We start from the raw sequence: 20,059 nt of genomic DNA on the forward strand, positions 1-20,059 counted from the left end.
CAACACATATGCAAGAATGATGCTGTTGATCTGATCACCAACACTATCTGTCAATGGATTATGAATTTCCTGACACTCACAGACACCACCAGCATGTTAGAGCAGGACACACCTGCTCTGCAACCATCACACTCAGCACAGGGGTAGCACAGGGCTCCGTACTGAGCCCCTTCCTGTACTCAATTTTCATCAACGACTGCAGACCTGTCCATGGATCCAACACCATAATCGCATTTGTGGATGACAGCAACATCATTACATCACATTATCGGCAACAATAATGAGACACCCTACATCAGTACTTCTCAAATAGTGGGGCCCGATGCCAGGGGTGGCGTATGTGACCGCGGGGAACATACTTTTTTGCCGTACTAGAATAAATTGTAATTGCACATCCTCTCAGTAGGTGGCAGTTGTGCTCTGACTTTCAGAGTGTGCACAGTATTCTTTAACCAAACAAGAGCACACAGCAAAGAGATCAGGAGATATGAAGACCTAAGACGAAGAAATATGACAAAGCGTATGTAGCTGTTGACTTTTGGCTTAGACTTTTAAAACAGCGGGAGACAAGAAAAGACCAGTCTCTTTACTGTGTCTAAAAATGTTTGCAGCGGACAGCAGGAAGTCAAATCAACTAAGACGTCACTTAAAGACATTAGACACTAATCAAATTGATAAGCTTGACTTTGCTTTTCTGCAAAAACGTGCCGAATATTGCTAAACATCGTCCCGCTTTGTCGGTGTTACATCAGTAAAACAGCGAGTACTGTTAGCATCATATATAGTGGCATACCAAGTTGCTTAGTGCAAAATAACCCACACCATAGCAAAGGAGCAGATACAGCCTGCAGCAAAAATAAAAACTGTCCTTCTGTCCATTGACGCTGTCGTTATTGTTCTATTAATTATTGTTTTTCCGGTCAAACTGTTTGTCATATTGTCCTTATAATTATTTGAAATATTATTTTTTACTTAATTAAATTTTATTTTTCAGTATAAAATTGTCAAAAAATGGTAACTTGAGTCTGTTTTTACTGTTTGGATGCGACTTTTTTTTTTTTTTTTTTTTTTAATTCAGGCAAATTGATGCACTTTAAAGGGGAACTTTGAAGTAAGGTTGGCCAACCATGTTTTTGAATAATATCAATGGCTGAACAATTATAAGCATATTTTCATTATTTTTTTTAACGCAACCCTTCCAGATTCTTTGTTTAACCCATAGCAACGCCCTTGACAACGAAAATGCTTTTCTTCGGCAATCTTCGGAAATCTTCGGAAATTACGTCACACCTAGACATGCGAGGGAAGTCCACCATAGAACAGTATTGTTTGTTGCATTGCTTCTCGGTAAGATGCCACAGCGGTGTGTGGCGATGTTTTGTTCTCGCTCAAACGAAAAGTTGTATGAGTGGCCAAAGGATAGCAGGGCACGTAAATGGACATCTTTCATTCGCATGAAGCGAATGAATTTCACGCCATCATCGAGTAGTGTTCTCTGCTGCAAACACTTCGAAGATGCCTGCTTCCTTAACCGGTCTGCTTATGATCAAGGATTTGCCAAAAAGTAAATCTGATTTTTGGATAGATGACTGATGACTTTGTCAAAGCATAGCTGCCTACTGTTGTGGAATTGAACAGTATAAGCTAGCGACATTAGCCGAAAGTTAACTCGTGGAAATCCCCGATCATAGTTGTTGTTGCGTTCGCTAGGTTAAGCGTGTTTAAATTGTACGTCATTTACGATCATGTCCGAAAGGGTTAATCCACTGTCAATCGGGAAACGGGTGTGGATGTGCATATAAACGGGTCGGCGTCGCGGTAATTCACGGTCACGTTGCTGTAAGAGACACACACCGCTGGTTAGTTTGTGCACATTTATTTGTATTTGTATTATGTATTTCCACCTTCATGCTTCAAGCATTGCATTGCTTATGGACGGTTCAGCGTTCACGGTGATCGCATGATAGGCTTCTAGTTTGTGTTTTATGAGAGCCGCTGACAGGTGACAGCTGAAAAATAGCGTGTTGGTTTAGCGTAGCCATTGAGTCCATCTCGTAGCGAATCAGCGAGCGCGCAGGTCGCAGTGAATCATGGGAAATGTAGTCTCGGGACAACACTGAAGTGGTGCTTTGTAATCTGTTCGCTTGTGTGAAAAAACTACATTTCCTCACGCCATTAGACGCCAATTCCTGCCGAGAGCTGTGCCGAGCTGTGTTCTAACTTTTCCATAAGAACTGCTCCATGTGTTAATAAAGAGACAAGGTTGTCAGCACGTCATGTGTTTGATACATTTGTAAACAAAAAGCTCATAACAAGACATGCACAATCCGTTTAAGAGACGCTGGAGTGGGAGGCGAGGAGGAGATCGGCGAGAAGCAAAACTTTGCGGTCGAATGTGGCGGCAGTCCGCTATTATTTTGTTTTCTTATTGTTGCCACAATAAAGTGGAGAAAGCCATCGAAGACTCATCTCCTTCTTTCCCCCCAACGTTTTTATATTATCATTTTATATGCACGAGAGCTGCCGGATCTGCCAAAATGAACATAAAGTCTGATTATTATTTTTTTTAACAATATCATCAGATAGACAAAAACATAACATTATGTGCAAATGGCTGCATCTTCAAATCATAAAAATAATAACAGCCTATATCTTACCAATGTTGTAATCTCGATGGGTCTTGTATCCATTCCATGTCAGGTAGTCTAGGTTCATTGTTTGCATTCTGATTAGCGTCTGGCTAATACATGTTAGATCCAACATAAAATTCCAAGCTCCTCTTCTTCCTCCAACTCTTCAAAAACTTGGATCTCCTCCCTTGCGCTCGGTCTATCGCTTATATCGCTGTTTGAATCATTGTTTGAAGGGCTTTGTTTGGCGGCCGTATGTATGGAGCTGCCAACGCTGTTCCCGGTGTGACGTATCACTTCTGGGTTCGTCCCCTTTCAGGCTCGAACTTCGGAAACGCGATTATTTTGTCAAATATACAACATATAAATTATTTTTTCATGCTTTATTTGGTGGACAATGTTTAATTACTTTACTTGTGACCCTATTTGGCATGTGAAGAAATTAGTTCACACTACAGCTTTAAGTATTTTCTGTTACAAACAATCAATGGAAGTCAATATTAAGTTATACTCTATTGTAAGTTGATTTATATATTTTTCTTTACTATAAAAAAGGATACAACAATATGCAGAAATGTACTTATCATAATACATTTTATAGATAAATGATACTATTTACACTGATACTATTTGCACAGTCCTACATGAAGGAGGTACAGGATCTGGCTGTTCCCTGTGCCGAATAATTATTTTTTTTCACAGCACCAAGACAAAGGTCATGGGGAGAATAGACACGCACAACATTATCCGTATCAACAGGATGGCTGTGAAACACGTCTCTAACTACAAGCTCCTGAGTCTCCGCATCTCTGAGGATCTCTAATGGGGCAACGATGGCGCAGGTGGTTAAGCCCATCATTTGATTCGGTGGTCAAATTCGACTCCTGCTTGTGCATATTGATGTTGTGTCCATTCCACACAACTTGTCCCTGTGAAAGTAGCTCGAGATTGAGAGGGCCAGTAGTGCAAACTGGCTGTATTTCTTTGGTCAGTTTACAGTTACAGTATTAGCTTATCACCACCTAGTATGCAGTGAATAAATGTTAATGTAAAGACGCTTTACGTCTTTAAGTGTCCTGCAAAACCGCTATATAAATCCATTGCATTGTTTTTTTTTTTTTAATTACCTCTCCAGTTCCAGCCACACATTTAGGTTGATCAAAACGATTCAACAATGCCTCCTTCCAGCCATTCTGGTAAACTGTGTGCGTTAGATAGTATCCTAACCAGCAGTGTGGTATAGAAACTGTATTGTCACAGATTGCAAAAGACTGCAGGGATGGTTCTCCTCAATGTTGTTTTCATCAGTGATGACGATAACGAAAATATTTCATCAACGAACAATTTTTTCATGACAATGACGAGCTAAAAAAAAGTGTTTTAGCAGACTAAAACATAAGGAGACCGATGCCAGTTTTCGTCATACGAGACCCGAATGAGACAAAAAATTGCCATAGTTTCTGTCATAAGTTCACAATGTGTGACAGTTTCTAATTATATGTGTAGTTAGTATGCATCGTAGCAGTGTTTGGTGGTGTCACTCGTGCTGGGCCCAGCCCCATCCCCGCCTCTGTTTCGAGTAACTCTCCAGGCTCCAGAGTTGCCTTTTTGCTGCTTGGCAAGTTTTGTTTTCTTATCTTGGCAAGATAAGCCATGTTGCTTTAGCCTTTAAAGGTCTGCGCTGAGTGATCATCATACACTAAATGTAACTTATAGCGTTAGCATAGCGTTCACATTAGAATTGGCTTTTAGTGTAGTGAGTGTCGTCTTAAAGTCCTGGAAAACAGTTCGTGGCGTCGAGGTGAGTTCAATTAATTGAAAAATGTAATGTACCATATTTTTCGGACTACAAGTCGCACCGGAGTTTAAGTCGCACCAGCCACCCAGCCATAAAATCCCCAACGAAGAGGAAAAAAAAACATATATAAGTCGCACCGGAGTATAAGTCGCATTTTGGGGGACATTTACTTGATAAAATCCAACACATAGAACAGATCTGTCATCTTGAAAGGCAATTTAATATAAAAATACAATAGAGAACAACATACTGAATAAGTGTACAGTGCATGAACAGTGAAATGCGAATAAACTGTCCTCACCAGGACGCTACGGCTCGGTCCTGGCTATATAGCGAGCTAAACTCGCTTGACGTCCGTATAATTTGCGGAATCAATTTCGTCCTCGATTCCAAACAGGTTTGCATCAACGTAAATAAATGATAATTAGGTGCTGTTACAGCAATGACACAAACGGTTAGCATGCGTTCGCTAGCATCAGGACATCGTTCAAACAACCACACAACTGGGTTTAAGTGTCCGATCGCAGGTGGAAAACACACAACAACAACAGAAAAGATGATACACACAGGCGTTGCCTTTGTAAAGATATTTTACAAGCATAAACAATGAACGTAGGTTCGCAGCCGTGTTTCTCTCTTGCTAACTCGCCCACTAACTCAAGCTGCGTAGCTGTCCGTCTTCTGGCGTGTGGGCGGTCTTCTTCACGTAAACAAGTGCAAATGCACCCTCATGTGGGTGTGTAAGCGCCACAAACTAAAAGCATGCATTTTAATATAAAAAAGTTAATAATACAATTGAACACACATTGCCAAAGGCAGAACGCGAACGTGGCCATAGCTATTAAGAGTTATTCAGATAACTATAGCATAAAGAACATGCTAACAAGTTTACCAAACCTTCAGTGTCACTCCAAAACATCATAACAACATGTAAAATTATATCATAATGTGTTAATAATTTCACACATAAGTCGCTCCTAAGTATAAATCGCACCCCCAGCCAAACAAAGTTATAGTCCGAAAAATACGGTACTGTTTTCAAGATGACGATGTCCTTCTAGACTACAATTATGTGCTTGTCTGTCAGTGTTCATTCTAAATTGTTGGAAACTTTTTATTTATGGACTTAAGTTTTGAAATTTATAGACGAAAACATTTTTGATTATCGACTAAAACTAGACAAAATTTGTCTGCGTTTTCGTTGACTAAAACAAGACGAAGACGAACACATTTTGAAATGACTAAAATATGACTAATGCTAAACTATTTTCGTCCGAAAGACTACAACGAAAATTAAATAGGCTGCCAAAAACAACAGTGGTTCTCCCAAATATTGAGAACATTCAGTAGTAACGCTGTCCATACCAAGCACGAAGCCCCCGTCCTTTTCACAAATTGTTTGCACTTTTGCCATCTGGTAAAGCGCTATAGGATCCTACTGACTCGGACCAGGCTGAAGAAGAGCTTTTTCTCCTGAGACGTTTTCCGACTGAGGTCCACCTTCTGCGAATCACCCTACCACCTATACCCTCCACATTCAGCATCACAGTCCACACTCCCCCATCCACACATCTTATAAGCATTCAATATGCTTCCCTTCCTTCTCTTCCGTACATATTAATGGTGCTTTATCATACAGTATAGTCTGTTCATACTATTGTATCTTACAGTCCGTTCGTAACTGTAAATTTTAAAATTTATAGTGTGTAATTTATTTAAAATGTAATGCACTTCTGGTTGAATACCAAACACATGAACTTGTAAACGTTTGATGACAATAAAGTTGACTGTATCTGTAGTACAGCGCAACAGCCAGGTAGCAATACTCACCGACATCGATGCATGGTCATTGTTGTTATTCTGAGCAGCCCCAAACCAACCCAAAATGGACGAGGGGCGGAGGGGGAAAGGGAAAGGACAGGAAAAGAAATGTGGCAAGAATAAATGGACAGGAGGAGGAAAATTTCAAATAGCGCAATATTTCGTGACTAACACAATCCAAATTTTAAGGAAAAAAACAGGAACACGTCATAGATAGTGATAGTCAAAGTATCTACAGTAGGAGTAGGTATTGTAAGAGAATAAATCAATAAGATTGGATAAGGCAGAAAATTGGATGTTTTAGGAGAAAAGGGAAAAACAAAGGATGCAATTCCCAAAGCATAACATCTATCAACCAATAAATAGCTGCAAAGATAACATAAAATGGGCAGTTAGTTACAGATGACATGCAAGAGTGTAAAGTAAGGAAGTTTTACCATGCATGTAGACAAATTAACATACTAGTACACTCCTTCCAGGAATTCATATTGTTTATCACAAGAAAAAAAACTTGAAAATAGCTATGTAAAGAACATGTTTTATATAAAACTGAAAACAGAGGCCTTAAAGTGGAAGTTCAGAATTTTTTATATTAGGCTTAATCTTCGAGTTAGGGGTTGGTGGAGTTGTTTTCTACAAATTCTATGCAGTTTTTCAGTCATTGGTTAGTTTCAGGAATCTGGCGTGGCTAAGCTAACGCGAGTCACTGGTCCTGTCTAAGCATGTCAATAAAAATCAACATATGCATGCATAATGAAGGGAATAGTATCTTTTCTCGTATTTACCATTCGACTGTTTGTATTACTCTAACACACTTAATGTAATCAATCAGGGAATAGCATTTTTTCTCGTATATCATAGTTTAAGGAAAACAAGCAGAATATATTTGACATAGGGAATAAGAGATACATGACGCCTTCTGACCACAGAAGCCCAACGCGCGCGTGATGCAGCTGACTGAGCAAGATTGACGCTGACTACCAGGTGATAGGCAAGACATCTACAAGCCCACATATGCAACACCAAATTCCGCAATCAGCTCTTCGGGACAATCCAGAACAAATAGAGGGACGTCCTGTACTACCACAACACGCGATAACAAAAACAACTCTAAGTTTGATAACACGGCGCCTCTCAGACGGTGAGGCACGCCAAACCTCCCACCTCAATTGCCTCATCAACCATGACCCAGCAACTGTGACACACAAACTTCACTGCCCAAATTTGCAACAGAAGAAGACCCAAACACACCCCTCTTCCTGCCCACAGCCCGCCCTGCGAGAGCCTTCAAAAACACTGAATGTTTAACTAATCGTCGCCATTTTTCTCAGGAACCTTTTGTTGACTTGTGATATGGTGACCTCCCCCCCGGGTCTGTTGCTGTTTTGCCCTGCCGTTTGATCGTTGTCGACCTGAATAAATTGTCAACTTGCGTTTCGAAGCCTTTTTCTAGCTTTCAAAATGGAGTCAGTACAAGGGGTTAAGACCAAGGCGAATGCATGGAGTTTGGCCTTTTAGCCGGGTTATCGGATTTTCACCACCCCGGGTCGTTGGAGCTGCGCTAGCACGGGTCCAGCACTTCCAGCAATCTGGCTAAAAAGTCAAAATCCTTCAATGAGAATCCCAGATGACCCATGCAATAAATAATCTTGGCTATGTTTTCAATGCAAAGTTATCAAAACGTACCATTGCATGTCAATAACTGTAGTATGCACATCAACATTTGTAATCCAGCAGCTCTGCAGGAAACATGCTGCAGAACGGAGTGATATTTTTCCACCTGTTTGTTTATGTTGTAGCCAGCAGCAAGTAACCAGTTTATACTGTTCCTCGTTCTTCCTTGGGAATTTGTGGAAACTCTGATTTGCCCATTTCTTCTGTCTGTTTCCACAACGTCTTAATGCACATTTCACCATATTGCCGTTCTTCAGTCAAGTCTCAGTAGACTGAGAAAGGTGGGAAGTTTTCCAACCTCTAAGCAGGAAAAATATCATAGAACGCCACTCGCACTGGGACGCCCTAGTCGCGAAGAAAAATAAAGTAGCCCGACTTTATGAGTCGCTTCAAACTGACGCCACTCGACAAAATGGCGCAGACCGTCGAAGAGCAGACCATCAAGAGTAAATCAAAAGAAGACAATTTACAGAGGGTACTATTTACCTTAGCCGTTGTTTTTCCTCCACTATTTGATCGCTTTCAAGAAGGCAGGTTTTCTGGAGGTCAAAATGTCTTTTGATGGCTAAAATAAAAAACAACTTGTCACGATCAGCCATCTTGCTGTTTACATTTGCTCGGAATGCTTACAGTTCGCAACTGGTACCATACGAATAGGATAATCCGACTTCCCACCTTTCTCGAATGCAGCATGAGCACGAGTACCGAAGCACTACTCTCTTTTGTAGTCGCATTACGCATATAAAAAAACAGTCCTGCAGAATAAAATAAATTACGGCAGTTTGTCTTGGCCGCATGGATATTTAGAACAATGATCTGCATTTTGAATTTATTTGACAATGTTTGATCTGTTAATATCGTTTGATTGACATGCTAAGACGGGACCATGGACTCTTGCTAGCTTAGCCACTCAGGAGCCCTGAAAATATTAAATAACTAACAAACTGCATTGAATTTGTTGAAATTAGCTCCATTGAGTAATCAAAACCCCCGCAAACTCGAAGATTAAGCCAAATGTAAAAAAATTTAACAGCAAAACAAAAACCTGTTGTGAGCACAAAGCCTTTGCAACGAATTTCAAATGGGTTCATTAAAATTTGTAAATATAAAAGCTGTGCAGTCATAATAAATACGTTAAGGTAAAAGAATAACTCACCGGGAGGTGTGTGAAGACTTGAAATGTGGATCGGAGGAAATTTATCAGGTCCATGAGGTAACCTGAGGCTCGACCGTCAGACTCAGCCATGCTCCATTCATAATCTGCCAGCTGGATAAACTCATCAATTTTCTGGTTTAGTTTGGTATAGATTTCACCTTCTGCAGCATGACGGGCATCCTAGCAAACATTTTTCTGATTAGTCCACATAGGAAAATGTTGAATTGTGTTAAGAAGCACACAAACGTTAAAGTACAACAGCAGGAAGGGATGCAAGCGCAAGCAAAGACAAATTTTAACCAAAAATGTGCAGACGTACAACTCCAATTCCAATGAAGTAAGAATGTATTGTGTTAAATTAAAAATCATGTTAACCCTAAGCCTATCGCGATATGCAATAAGTCAATTAATCGCACGGTAATTAAAAATGAGGGTGGTAATTTTTCTGGCATTGGTTTATCGCCACGTGTGTGCGTGCGTTTGCCTGTGCTGCGTGCACTCGTCACATGTGCTTGTTGATTGCATATGAGACTCCATTTCCTTTCAAAGATGTTAATTGGTCATCAACACAATGTAAAATTAAAGTTCAGACGTACAAAACAAGGAAACTTTTAGATTGTAAAATGTTAGCATTGCTACATTGAGGCTAATGAAAAAAAAGACAATGTACTAACCACTTTAGGCTGCAACAAAACAATGGCAGTCTTCTCCAAAACGCGAACTTGCAGTTATAAGGTGAGACTTCAAACATGAAAACTAGCTGGCTTACAGCATTTGCAAATGATGCGAAAAAGAAAGAATTGCAGTTAGTGGCTTAGCGAACATACTTCCGTTGAACATTTCAAAATAAAAGCCTGTCATGTTCAACATGTAAATAAAGATTTCTGGAGTTCTCACATACTTCAGATTAACTACATTACCTACTAACTTTAATTACTTTTCACTACTTAACTACTACTATTACTACTATTAACTACAACTAATTACTAAGAATAGCTTGAAAATGAAACACACTTTGAAAAATCTGATTGGCAATGAATAATTTGGCTTCAAAATGCTGACATGCGCACTTTGTAGGACAAGATGACAGTCATTTTGAAATAAATATACACTTTTAATGGGCCCTAATGGGTAGAGAACAAAAATAGCGTTGGGTTTCTCAGCTATTTTGTCAAAATTTGAAATACAGATGTCCTATTGACAACCAAACATGCTCAACTATCTCTTTTGAAGCATGATCATATTTATTCAACTTGTTAGGATGAACATTCAACAGAAAAAAATGAAACTATGATGAGAATGAGAATAGTTTTATATTTTGATAATCAAGAGATACAACAGGTATGGTCTTAAGCCTTTTTCGACATTGTACATACTATTGTCAAAACACAGAACAACTATGCAAAACAGTGCAAAACAATGAAAATACATTACAAAAATATAATAAATATATATATATATATATATATATATATATATATATATATATAATATATATATAATAAAATAAAATATATACAAAAAGTGACGTCTTCTGGTGGGGTTAGTTTTGGCACCCATCATCAGATCTTTTCTAATCTGGGCCTCAAAAATTATATACAATGGTACCTCGACATACGATCGCATAAACATACCAGCCTTTCAAATGACGACATGCTCGAAATACGCCGATTTACGACAGCGTCGCAATTTTATTGTTTTCCCACGCAAAACAGGTCCTGAAACAAATTAAATTCATATGTAGAAGGTACCACTGTACATACAATCAAGCTTCTCAAACACACACATATTTACATAAACGTTATCACTCTCCAACACATTTGAGTCATCCTCTTCATCAAGATGTTGAAATGAAGTAAATTTCAATTTACAGATCATCTCCAAATAAAGTCTCCAAGTTGCTCACGCAGACATGCACTACATCCAATGGTGGTCGCTAGAACGCGAGCTCTTCCTTCTCTCAACACAAGGGGAGTCGAAGTTGCTATATCAATCGGTTTATGTGTGTGTTTTCTTTCTAAAAAGAAATGACACAACTTTACGATCCAACAATAGTTCAAGTGCCACCACTACCACATTACAAGGCTTGTAAGAGGGCGTGCGCAAAGGACACGGCGGCGCGTTCACCGACCTTGGATAGTTAAGCCTATACTCAAAAGAGCTGGGACAGTGTTATATTCACCACAGTATTGCATCACCTTTTCTTAAAACAACAATAAATAAACGTTTAGGAAGTGAGAATACTAATTGTTGAAGCTATGTAGGTGGAATTCTTTCCCACTCTTGTTTGATGTACAACTTCAAAAATATGAGGGTGTCCATTGTCGCCAGCTGAGGAACAGAACAGGTCCGTAACTCGAAGACTCTCTGTATTCTAGTTTATTTATGTTTAACAGTGTTCCAACTTCATTGGAATTTGGGTTGTATTAAAATATTCCTATAAATAACAGTTCTACAATCTAGAAATGAAAATTCCGACCACGCCTTACCTTAAAAGTGGACAAGCCGTAGAGTCTTGTTGTGTGCACCGTTTCAGGAGACACGTTGGTGATATTTGTGATAAATTCCTCAAGGTACCTGCAGCCCTGCTCTAAGTGGGTGGTGTTGATGATAATCTGCACCAACTTTAGAAAGAAAACAAAATCAACATTCAGTCAACATTAGAGGTACGACAACATATCAAAACGGTGATATTTTGCGATGCTTTGTACCCCAGAAGGGTTATCGATATACTCCTTATTAAAAAGGTGTCACTGCTCAAAAGAAAAAACAGAACCCAACAGGTTGCTACCAAAATCTTTCACTAGAATGTTAGCTTATTAGACGTCTAGCACCATCTATGGCACTAGGACTGCTGCTATCGATTATTTAAGTAATCGATTAATCTATGGATGAATTAGTTCGATTAATCGAGTAATTGGATGACAATCATTTAATGCAGAATAATTTAAGGAGATTCAAGAAAAAAAAGAAAAGTGTGTATGCTTGCTAAAACATTTATGTTGACCTAAACATCCATTGGCGACAAGATTGCACTTTCAAAACAGCATTAAATGTGAATACAAAATAAAAATTAAAAAAATAAATAAAATTTAAAAATTAAACGAAAATACATGAGCTTAGCATCAAATGTTATGCAAAAAATGAATATATAAGTAAAACAAAAGAACAAAAAAATTGGGGTTTAAATGTCTAATTAGTCAAATTGATATGTAATTTTAGTAGATCGTAATAAATTTGCATAGCGAAATTCTGCTATTTTAAAAGCTATACCATGCTAACTTTTTTCACAGACACATATTCCCACAACAAAGTCTTACTATGATTCCTAACTAAATTACAAGTGTATAAACATATTATATCAGCTCACACAGAAACTTAAAGCCTTGTGTTGGCCTGAACAGGGAGCAGCTTGATTCAGCTTAGACGAGTTGTGTCATACTCACTGCTGCCACCAAAGGACTGTCTCATAGACTTCATAATGATATTGACGGGACACGGGTGTGGGGCCGATTAATACGGGGCCTGCATTGTTGGCGTGGCCGTCAGAGCTGACCGAGTGGAATCACGGACAAAGAGCTTTTTTCGTTGAAATTCTTGTGAATAAATGTTTAAATCCCTGAATTTTTCATAGATATGGATGTAAAACAGTCTCGATTCTTGGTTAAAAGCAAAAAACAAAAAAAACGTGCAGTTAGCATTTATTTTACGTAAATATGTCGAAGTACAATGCTAGTCAGTCAGTCAATGTGGCGGCCGTCCGTCTTAGGTGAACTGAACAGGTTTTCTGATGAAAATTCTTGTGAATAAGTGCTTAAATCCCTGAATTCTTTATAGATATGGACGTAAAACAGACTCGATTCTTGGTTAAAAGAAGTAAATGTTCAGTTAGCATTTATTTTACGTAAATATGTTGATTAATGATGCTAGTCTGTTAGACTATGTGGCGGCAGCCTTACAATAAAGAGATTTTTACGTTGAATATTCTTGCGAAAAAATGAAAAATATAATAATTACCTTGAATCCTCGAACAAATCACTTCCTGAGACAATCATTCCTGTTTGTATGCGGTACAGCTTTCGTACTTTTTCAACCTAAATCTGGCGTTGGATCGCTGCATGTGTCGCTGCGACCGACTGCGAATAACTGAAGCGGATATTGGGATGGCCCCCTACTTGAAGGTGTGGCGCAGTGAAGGTTGGATATGACCCGTCAATATCATTATGAAGTCTATAGCTGTGTATCTTCCCAAACAAATAAAACTAAATGAAAAATAAACTAATCGAGATTTATTGTTGCAGCACTAAATGGCGATTTTGGGGGCATTTACAGGTCACTTCCTGTTGATTTTAGGGCACTTACGCGTCACTTCCTATTTAGTAACGTGAAAGCAACAGGAAGTGACCCGTAAGGCCCCCCAAATCAACAGGAAGTGACTGAAAATCAACGATAAATTGCCTGAAATGCCCCAAAATTAACTCCTTGGCTGCCATTGACGACCATGGATGTCCAATCCGTTTGGGTTGGGAGGGATGGCAGTGAAAGAACATTAGTTTATTTGCCATATTGATCATTATTCTATCGCGATATCTTTTCACTCATCAAATCGTATCTTATCGCGAGCTACCCTCGAGGTTCCCACCCCTAGTCAATATGAAGGGAGTAATAAGAGTCATTGGCAATTTTGTTTGTACCTCAGTCAACCCGATGTATGGCTTCTTGATGAGGTTTTGCAGACAACTGCTGAGTGTTCTTGTCAGCAGCAGGTTAGTTGATTTCCGCAACATATCATCAATCTCTGTTGAGCTGGATAAAAAAAGTGAAAATGCTTCTTGTGAAAATAATAGACGGCTAATCAAAAGTAAACTGTCAACTTTGGAACTGTTGAAAAGTTATTCAATAAAATCAATCGAGACACACCTTCGGTGAAGGGATTCAGAGAACTTGAGGCTGGCATAAATGAACTCTTTTACTTGCATATATATCTGTGGTACAGACTGGGACATTGGCAGCTTCTTGGGGAAATCCTGCTACTCAAACACAGAAATACAACAACAATTCATTAACAAGACAAAACAAAGATGTATCTGTTTTGTGCACTTCTATAATCCGTTACATATTCCCTTCAAATCTTTCAGGGATTACCATGTTTTCAATCATCCAGAGTCTCTATACTAACTTCTACATGGATTTCTACAGGTGTCAGCAAATCTCATTTAAAGCTTTTTTTAATTCCACTTTAAACTAATTTAATGGCCCACTGCAGATTCACACAGACAAATTCTGAGTTATCCACTAATGACTTTTAGGGTGTCTCATTCATTTTTTTTTTTTTTTTTTTTTAATATAAAGAAACCACACACATGAACCCATTTATATAACAGCTTAGACTCCTTTCAACAGAAACTCATTCACATTCAAACTGTAAGTTGTTATGCAAGAGAGTGTGCTTTGAAATTGGATTTTTGGATTGTATTTATGAAAAACCCTTTGAGAAAGAAAATTGATTTCTTAGAGTCTGCCTCCTCCTTATCGATTTTGTTGTTTAATTTGTTGAAAGAAAACAAATGAGTCATTGACACAATTTATAGCAGTGCTTCGCCCACAAGAAAAAAAATGTCAATCAGCAGCACTTGTTTTTCTTACAGGTACAGTGTTTCCCCTACATATTAAATATTGTGGCGCACCGCCACAACAAAATAAAAGCTGCCACGCCGTGCAAAAGAGATGATTTATTTTTTTTTAAGGCCGTTTCAAACTAATGGCAGCCTAATGTGAAGGGTTCAGCGGCAACCTATTCAATGTGTATTGTATTGTCCGTAACTATACGGGGCCACCTTAAAAAGTGACAATCGGCCAGGGACCTGTGACGTAGAGGGAAGCGAGAAGGAGATAGCGGTCTCATGTCACGGAAGCCCGCCGTTATTTTGTTATTCCTTTTCTTTATTATTGTAGTCACAATAAAGTGGCTAAGCCAATACAGACTCCTGTCCTTCTTCCCCTCATTAATGTATTTTGGGTCGGACTTTTCGGCGAAAGTGAGTGGTGGACGGCCGTCTCAGACGAAGAGGCAAGTTTGAATGAATTTGCGCCGAGCGGCGGGTCAGAGTGCCGCCGCGCTAATGTGTCAACAATGCATTCAATAGCAGAAAATGCAGGGCTGTTACAGCGGACGGATATATGCAATCACGGCTGACGAAACCTTGATGAATGTGCTTTTTTCCCCCAAGTTTCACGAGTTCTGGGACACTCAAAAAATGTCTCTCATACCTCTACTTGCTAAGCTAAATGGTACCTCGATGTGCGTTTGTGTGGAAAAGTAGTTCACGAACAACAACAACAACAAAAAACTATGCACCTTCTCACCAAAACTAGTAAAACTCTTTGCACGGCAATTAGAATTTCCCCCTACACCTTGAAATGGCTCCATTACAAGGACGTAGGTTTGGTCTCAATATTGGTGGGACGCTATAACAGCATAACCTGCATGTACACTTTTTGCTGGGAACAGAACATTAATAAAACCAAACTGATTAGGTGAACGGGGATCAGGGCTTAATTTCTCACCAATATGAACCTAATTAATTGATAGGCTAAATGATCAATGCAAAAATAAATCTGGATTGACTTGTACTAACTTTCACACTGCAAATTTATAACGTTTCAATCTGAAGATTTTTCTTAAATCTATTTGAATATTTTTTTCCATCTTGTTTTGAGTGTTAAAGACTAGTTAACAGATTAATGGGTCAGATTATTCAATTTACTTTTGGTAAATATTACCATTTGTTCTTATTAAGCCCATACATCTAAAGGTTGGTCATTTTTCACCAAAATCAAGGGGAAAAATGATTTCAAATAATGTTTTGTAATGCAGCACACCACCGCAGCTTCAAAAAATCCTAGGGGAAACCCTGAGGTAGACGCCGGGTTACGAACTAGTACCGTTCCTAAACTGGCCACATGAACCGAATTTCCGTGTAAATCGGAATTGACACTTAAAGTACCTCAAAATAACTATCCAAAAGTCCAAAAGTATTGTATTTTGTTTAATGATGGAGGATACACTGCCCTGTGGTGGCAGCGTTGGGTCTGGCCGGACTATCGCCTTATGACTGAGGAGGACTTGCGTCTGACATGGATAAAGGACAGCTGCGCTCTGGTTTGGCCCACATAAGGCTGTAAATTGTCTCAACTAATATGTTTTTGTATGCATTTGTAATTAAGTTTACAGCTACAGTTTGTGGAGTTACGTGTGAGCAATTTGCCATGAGAATTGCAAATACGTGAGCATTCGTAGCATTTAAGCTAGCGGACTTTTGTGAGGCAAATTAGGCAGATTTAATCTACTAAATTTAAATATTACAGTGTTTCCCCAACATATACAGGATTGTGGTGCACCGACACACCAAAATAAAAGACGCTACGCCTTGCAAATGAGATTATTTTTTTTAAACATACATTCTAATTCATAATGTGGATAATTTAACAAGACGTCTAAATTAATAAATATAGCTCATTATTTACGCACTATTTGCTATAAGTCACCTGAAATATCACGTCAATTACAAATGTGTGTCGTTTTGAGCATAAGTGTACATCTGTGTGTTACAGCCTTACAAATTGTCAAAAGTGGAGGAAGTAAAAAGCTTCAAAAAGCACAAAGTTAGTTGCAGCCCTAAATAGAAAGGACTGTGAACAAAGACATGAAATTAACTAACTTTAGCGACTGAAACAGCTTTACTTAGACATTATAGCGATGACATCCAAATAGGGGTCGCGTTAACCGAATATTTTCCGTCGTTGACCGATTTTTTAAAACAGTGACGGAAAAAACTGAAGTCCATCTGTCATTTTGACAGGTTGCAATTCACACCCCTGACCACAGGGTGGCGAGTGACCATATTAATTAGCTATTGTCTCTCTTGATGCATGACGTCGTTGGCCTTACTCGGAAAAATGTCAAGGCAACTAAGTGTCCGAAGTTTCTTCAAAAAGCCCCAAAACGACGATGGTGTTGATAAAAGAGGTGAAAAAACAGGGACCGCACAAGCGGGCACGCAATTCAAGTCCATGCGCACCAGGAGGAAGAAGACTCCGTTCAGGCCACAGCAGGTGAACTGTGAACTGTTTTTGTCACTGCGGAGAAAAAGTTACATATTCATTTGCTTGATGTGTGATGGCACGGTGTGGATTCTCTGTTAAGCTTGTTCGGTAATAATAATTTAAAATGTATGAAAACTAAATACTATTGAATATGTTGAAGCGGTATGCAATGTTAAGAGTCTTGTTAGCTCGAAATGCTGTGTCCAGCCGCTATAGCTCTGCTGCTCACTGTGAACTCTCTATTCAAGCCGGTGTTGTGCCGAAAAATAGCCGCCCCGCGTGAAATGTCCCCCCTGACGGGAACTCTTATTTATAACGCTTCATTGAGCGTTTATTTGATTTATTTGTTTGTTTATTTTATTATTGAGCGCCCACACGTCACTCGTACAGCTTTTTCTTACCAATCAACGGACATGGAAACGATTTTCTTGTACCGTGAATATATGTATTATTTTACTCTGCTTGAACTAATAAATGTCATACCTGTGTGACTGTCATTGAGATATGGTCGTGAAAACCTGTAGACTAATACATTTCTGTTCAAAGATGGGTTATGTGGCCCAGTCGACGATTTGTTACTAAAATAAAGTACTAGTATTTTGTCGAATTTATTTATTTAACACTGATCCTAAATCCATTGCTGTAATGCGTCCATGAAAACATTTGATGTTTTCACCTCAATAAAGCGTTATAAATGAGCGTTCCCGTTCAGGGGGGACATTTCACGTGGGGCGGCTATTTTTCGGCACAACACCTGAACGAGCGCGGCTCTTAAGTGTCTCTGTCACGTGACTGTGTCGTAGCCGGTAACGTGCTCGGCCAAATGGACACACAAGTACAGAAAGTGAATTATGCTAAACAAAGGGTCACCACAATGTCATTATTATCATTTTAAAAATTTAAGTGACGGGTAAAAATAGATTATGACCGGATTTTTATGACCCTGTCAGTCAAAATGACAGACAACGAAAAAGTCTAGCGCAACCTCTGCATCCAAGTAAGATATGATATTCAGTAACTAACTACAACTTAGATATCCAGTTTTTTTAATGTTCTTTCCTCTGCTCAAGCTAGCAGGCTAGCTAGTTAGCGTCTGGTGTTAGCTTAGTGTTACCTTAGTGCGCCTGTTTATTTTTGTGACATTTAGCTGGGAGTGAGGCCACACACACCGGCTTATCCATTGAAGGCACCGGCCCAGTTGTGTTTTTGGCATTGAGAAAGGAAACAACCGCACACCCCTAGATAAACTCTAACTTGGGTACCTCGTGTCCGATTTACATATGCCATAGGCACATCGCTTCATTTTTTTGGTATAGACAAACAACCTTTCACACACGAACAATCACGCTGACAGAAAATTTGGAGTGTTCAGTGCAATAAATGTCATTTTTGCATCAGCAGGAGAAGTTGGAAAGAGCATTTTGTCATTATTAGAAAAAAATGATATCATTACTGATCTTCTTTTGGTAATCACTGATTTGAAAGACTTCATCAGGTACGTCAACCCAATTGCTATATGTTTACCTTCTCTATCTCTGCATCGTGAAACGGGAAGCGGCTGACCACCAGTTTATACTCCTCCTCCGTATCCACTGGTATGGGACTGTAGTTGTCCGATTCAAAGATCTCCCTGCATAAAATAGAACATTTATCATCTTTCTACATTATACTGCATGCTATTTACTCTTTTCAATTCTTTCAATTAAATTTTCATTAAAGTACACCATTTTAGTTGTGAGCTAGAGCATTTAACTAATTTGCACAGAGACAACTACTACTTAAGATAATAGCTACTGATTGTAATGCGCAATCATAATGCCATCTTGTATTTTTGTCCAAAGTCAGACAGTATTCTAATGCACTGTACAGCACGATGAGAGATTGGGTTATTTCGTTAAAGCAATATCTCACAAGTGTCACAGTCTATCTTGATGAATAGCTTAACGGCCAATCACATTCTACCCTATTTCTTAACTACCCTACCACTACAGCTTCATATATGATGTAATAACCCCAATAGCATGTGACTCCGTGTCAGATCCAGCCTCAGCTCTCCAGATACGCATAGCAATCACACCCCCTGAACGTCAGTGCGCCATATGCGGCCCGTATCATCAATTTGACAGTCCAATTGATAGGTTACGCACTGGTCCGGGGCAGACCGTGCAGACCGGATGCGGCAAAAAGCTGAAATTTAACGTTCGCACACCCTGAAGACGGGCATCCGCTGCGACACGGCGGAGCAGCGGCATAGACCCTACGCCGTCATTGAGCATTCGCAGTTCTGCGTCCAGGGAACAAGCGCTCTGTAATTCAACGCCATGCCACTAGAGGGTTGTGACTTTGTCTTTGTACGAATTTGGGGGACTTTTGGCGAATTCCTTTAGTGTTCCTCCAGTCATTGACAGCATTGTCAAAGAAGATGGAACGTGTGTATTTCCAGCTGCAGCTAATCAATATCGAACAAACAAATGTTGTTCATATAAATATTGAAGCGTAGGAGACATATGTTTGAAAATGGCGGTGTTGTTTTGCTGAACCAGAAAGGTTCTGAGCGGACCAATCATAGTCCTTCGGCGTTTACGTCACGCACGTTGACATGACGCGTAGTCTGAATTTTTTGGAGGCGCATGTCAGAATCAGCCTTAAACAGGATAATAAGCAGAATTCAGGACACATCATCTCAGCGTATGGAAATTTTTGTGTTAAGTGCTTTATTCAAAGTCATAATTGCATTTTTAAGTCACTTCGGCTAGGTTCATACTACAGGTCTTAATGCACAAATTCGATTTTTTGCCATATCTGTGTTTTTGGCGTGCCAGTTCAGACTGCCTTTGTCCATTGAGACCGTTCAAATATCACGCATGCCCACTA

At 39.3% G+C, this 20,059-nt stretch overlaps 1 protein-coding gene across 4 annotated transcripts in view; it reads right to left on the minus strand.

Annotated features, from left to right (window-relative positions):
* exoc6 (exocyst complex component 6) overlaps positions 1 to 20,059 on the minus strand; it is a 116,213-nt gene that overhangs the window by 38,110 nt on the left and 58,044 nt on the right. For 2 of the 4 annotated variants that reach the window (XM_057825480.1, XM_057825482.1), the window contains exons 15-20: positions 18,710 to 18,815; positions 14,000 to 14,109; positions 13,774 to 13,885; positions 11,569 to 11,703; positions 9,080 to 9,259; positions 6,259 to 6,288 (exon numbers count right to left, since the gene is read on the minus strand). In XM_057825480.1, the coding sequence (XP_057681463.1) occupies positions 6,259 to 6,288; positions 9,080 to 9,259; positions 11,569 to 11,703; positions 13,774 to 13,885; positions 14,000 to 14,109; positions 18,710 to 18,815 (673 nt within the window). The remainder of the gene's footprint in view (positions 1 to 6,258; positions 6,289 to 9,079; positions 9,260 to 11,568; positions 11,704 to 13,773; positions 13,886 to 13,999; positions 14,110 to 18,709; positions 18,816 to 20,059) is intronic. The other 2 variants (XM_057825481.1, XM_057825483.1) reach the window with 1 other exon arrangement.

Source organism: Corythoichthys intestinalis, chromosome 21 (genome assembly GCF_030265065.1).
Source record: "Corythoichthys intestinalis isolate RoL2023-P3 chromosome 21, ASM3026506v1, whole genome shotgun sequence".
Taxonomy (NCBI): Eukaryota; Metazoa; Chordata; class Actinopteri; order Syngnathiformes; family Syngnathidae; genus Corythoichthys; species Corythoichthys intestinalis.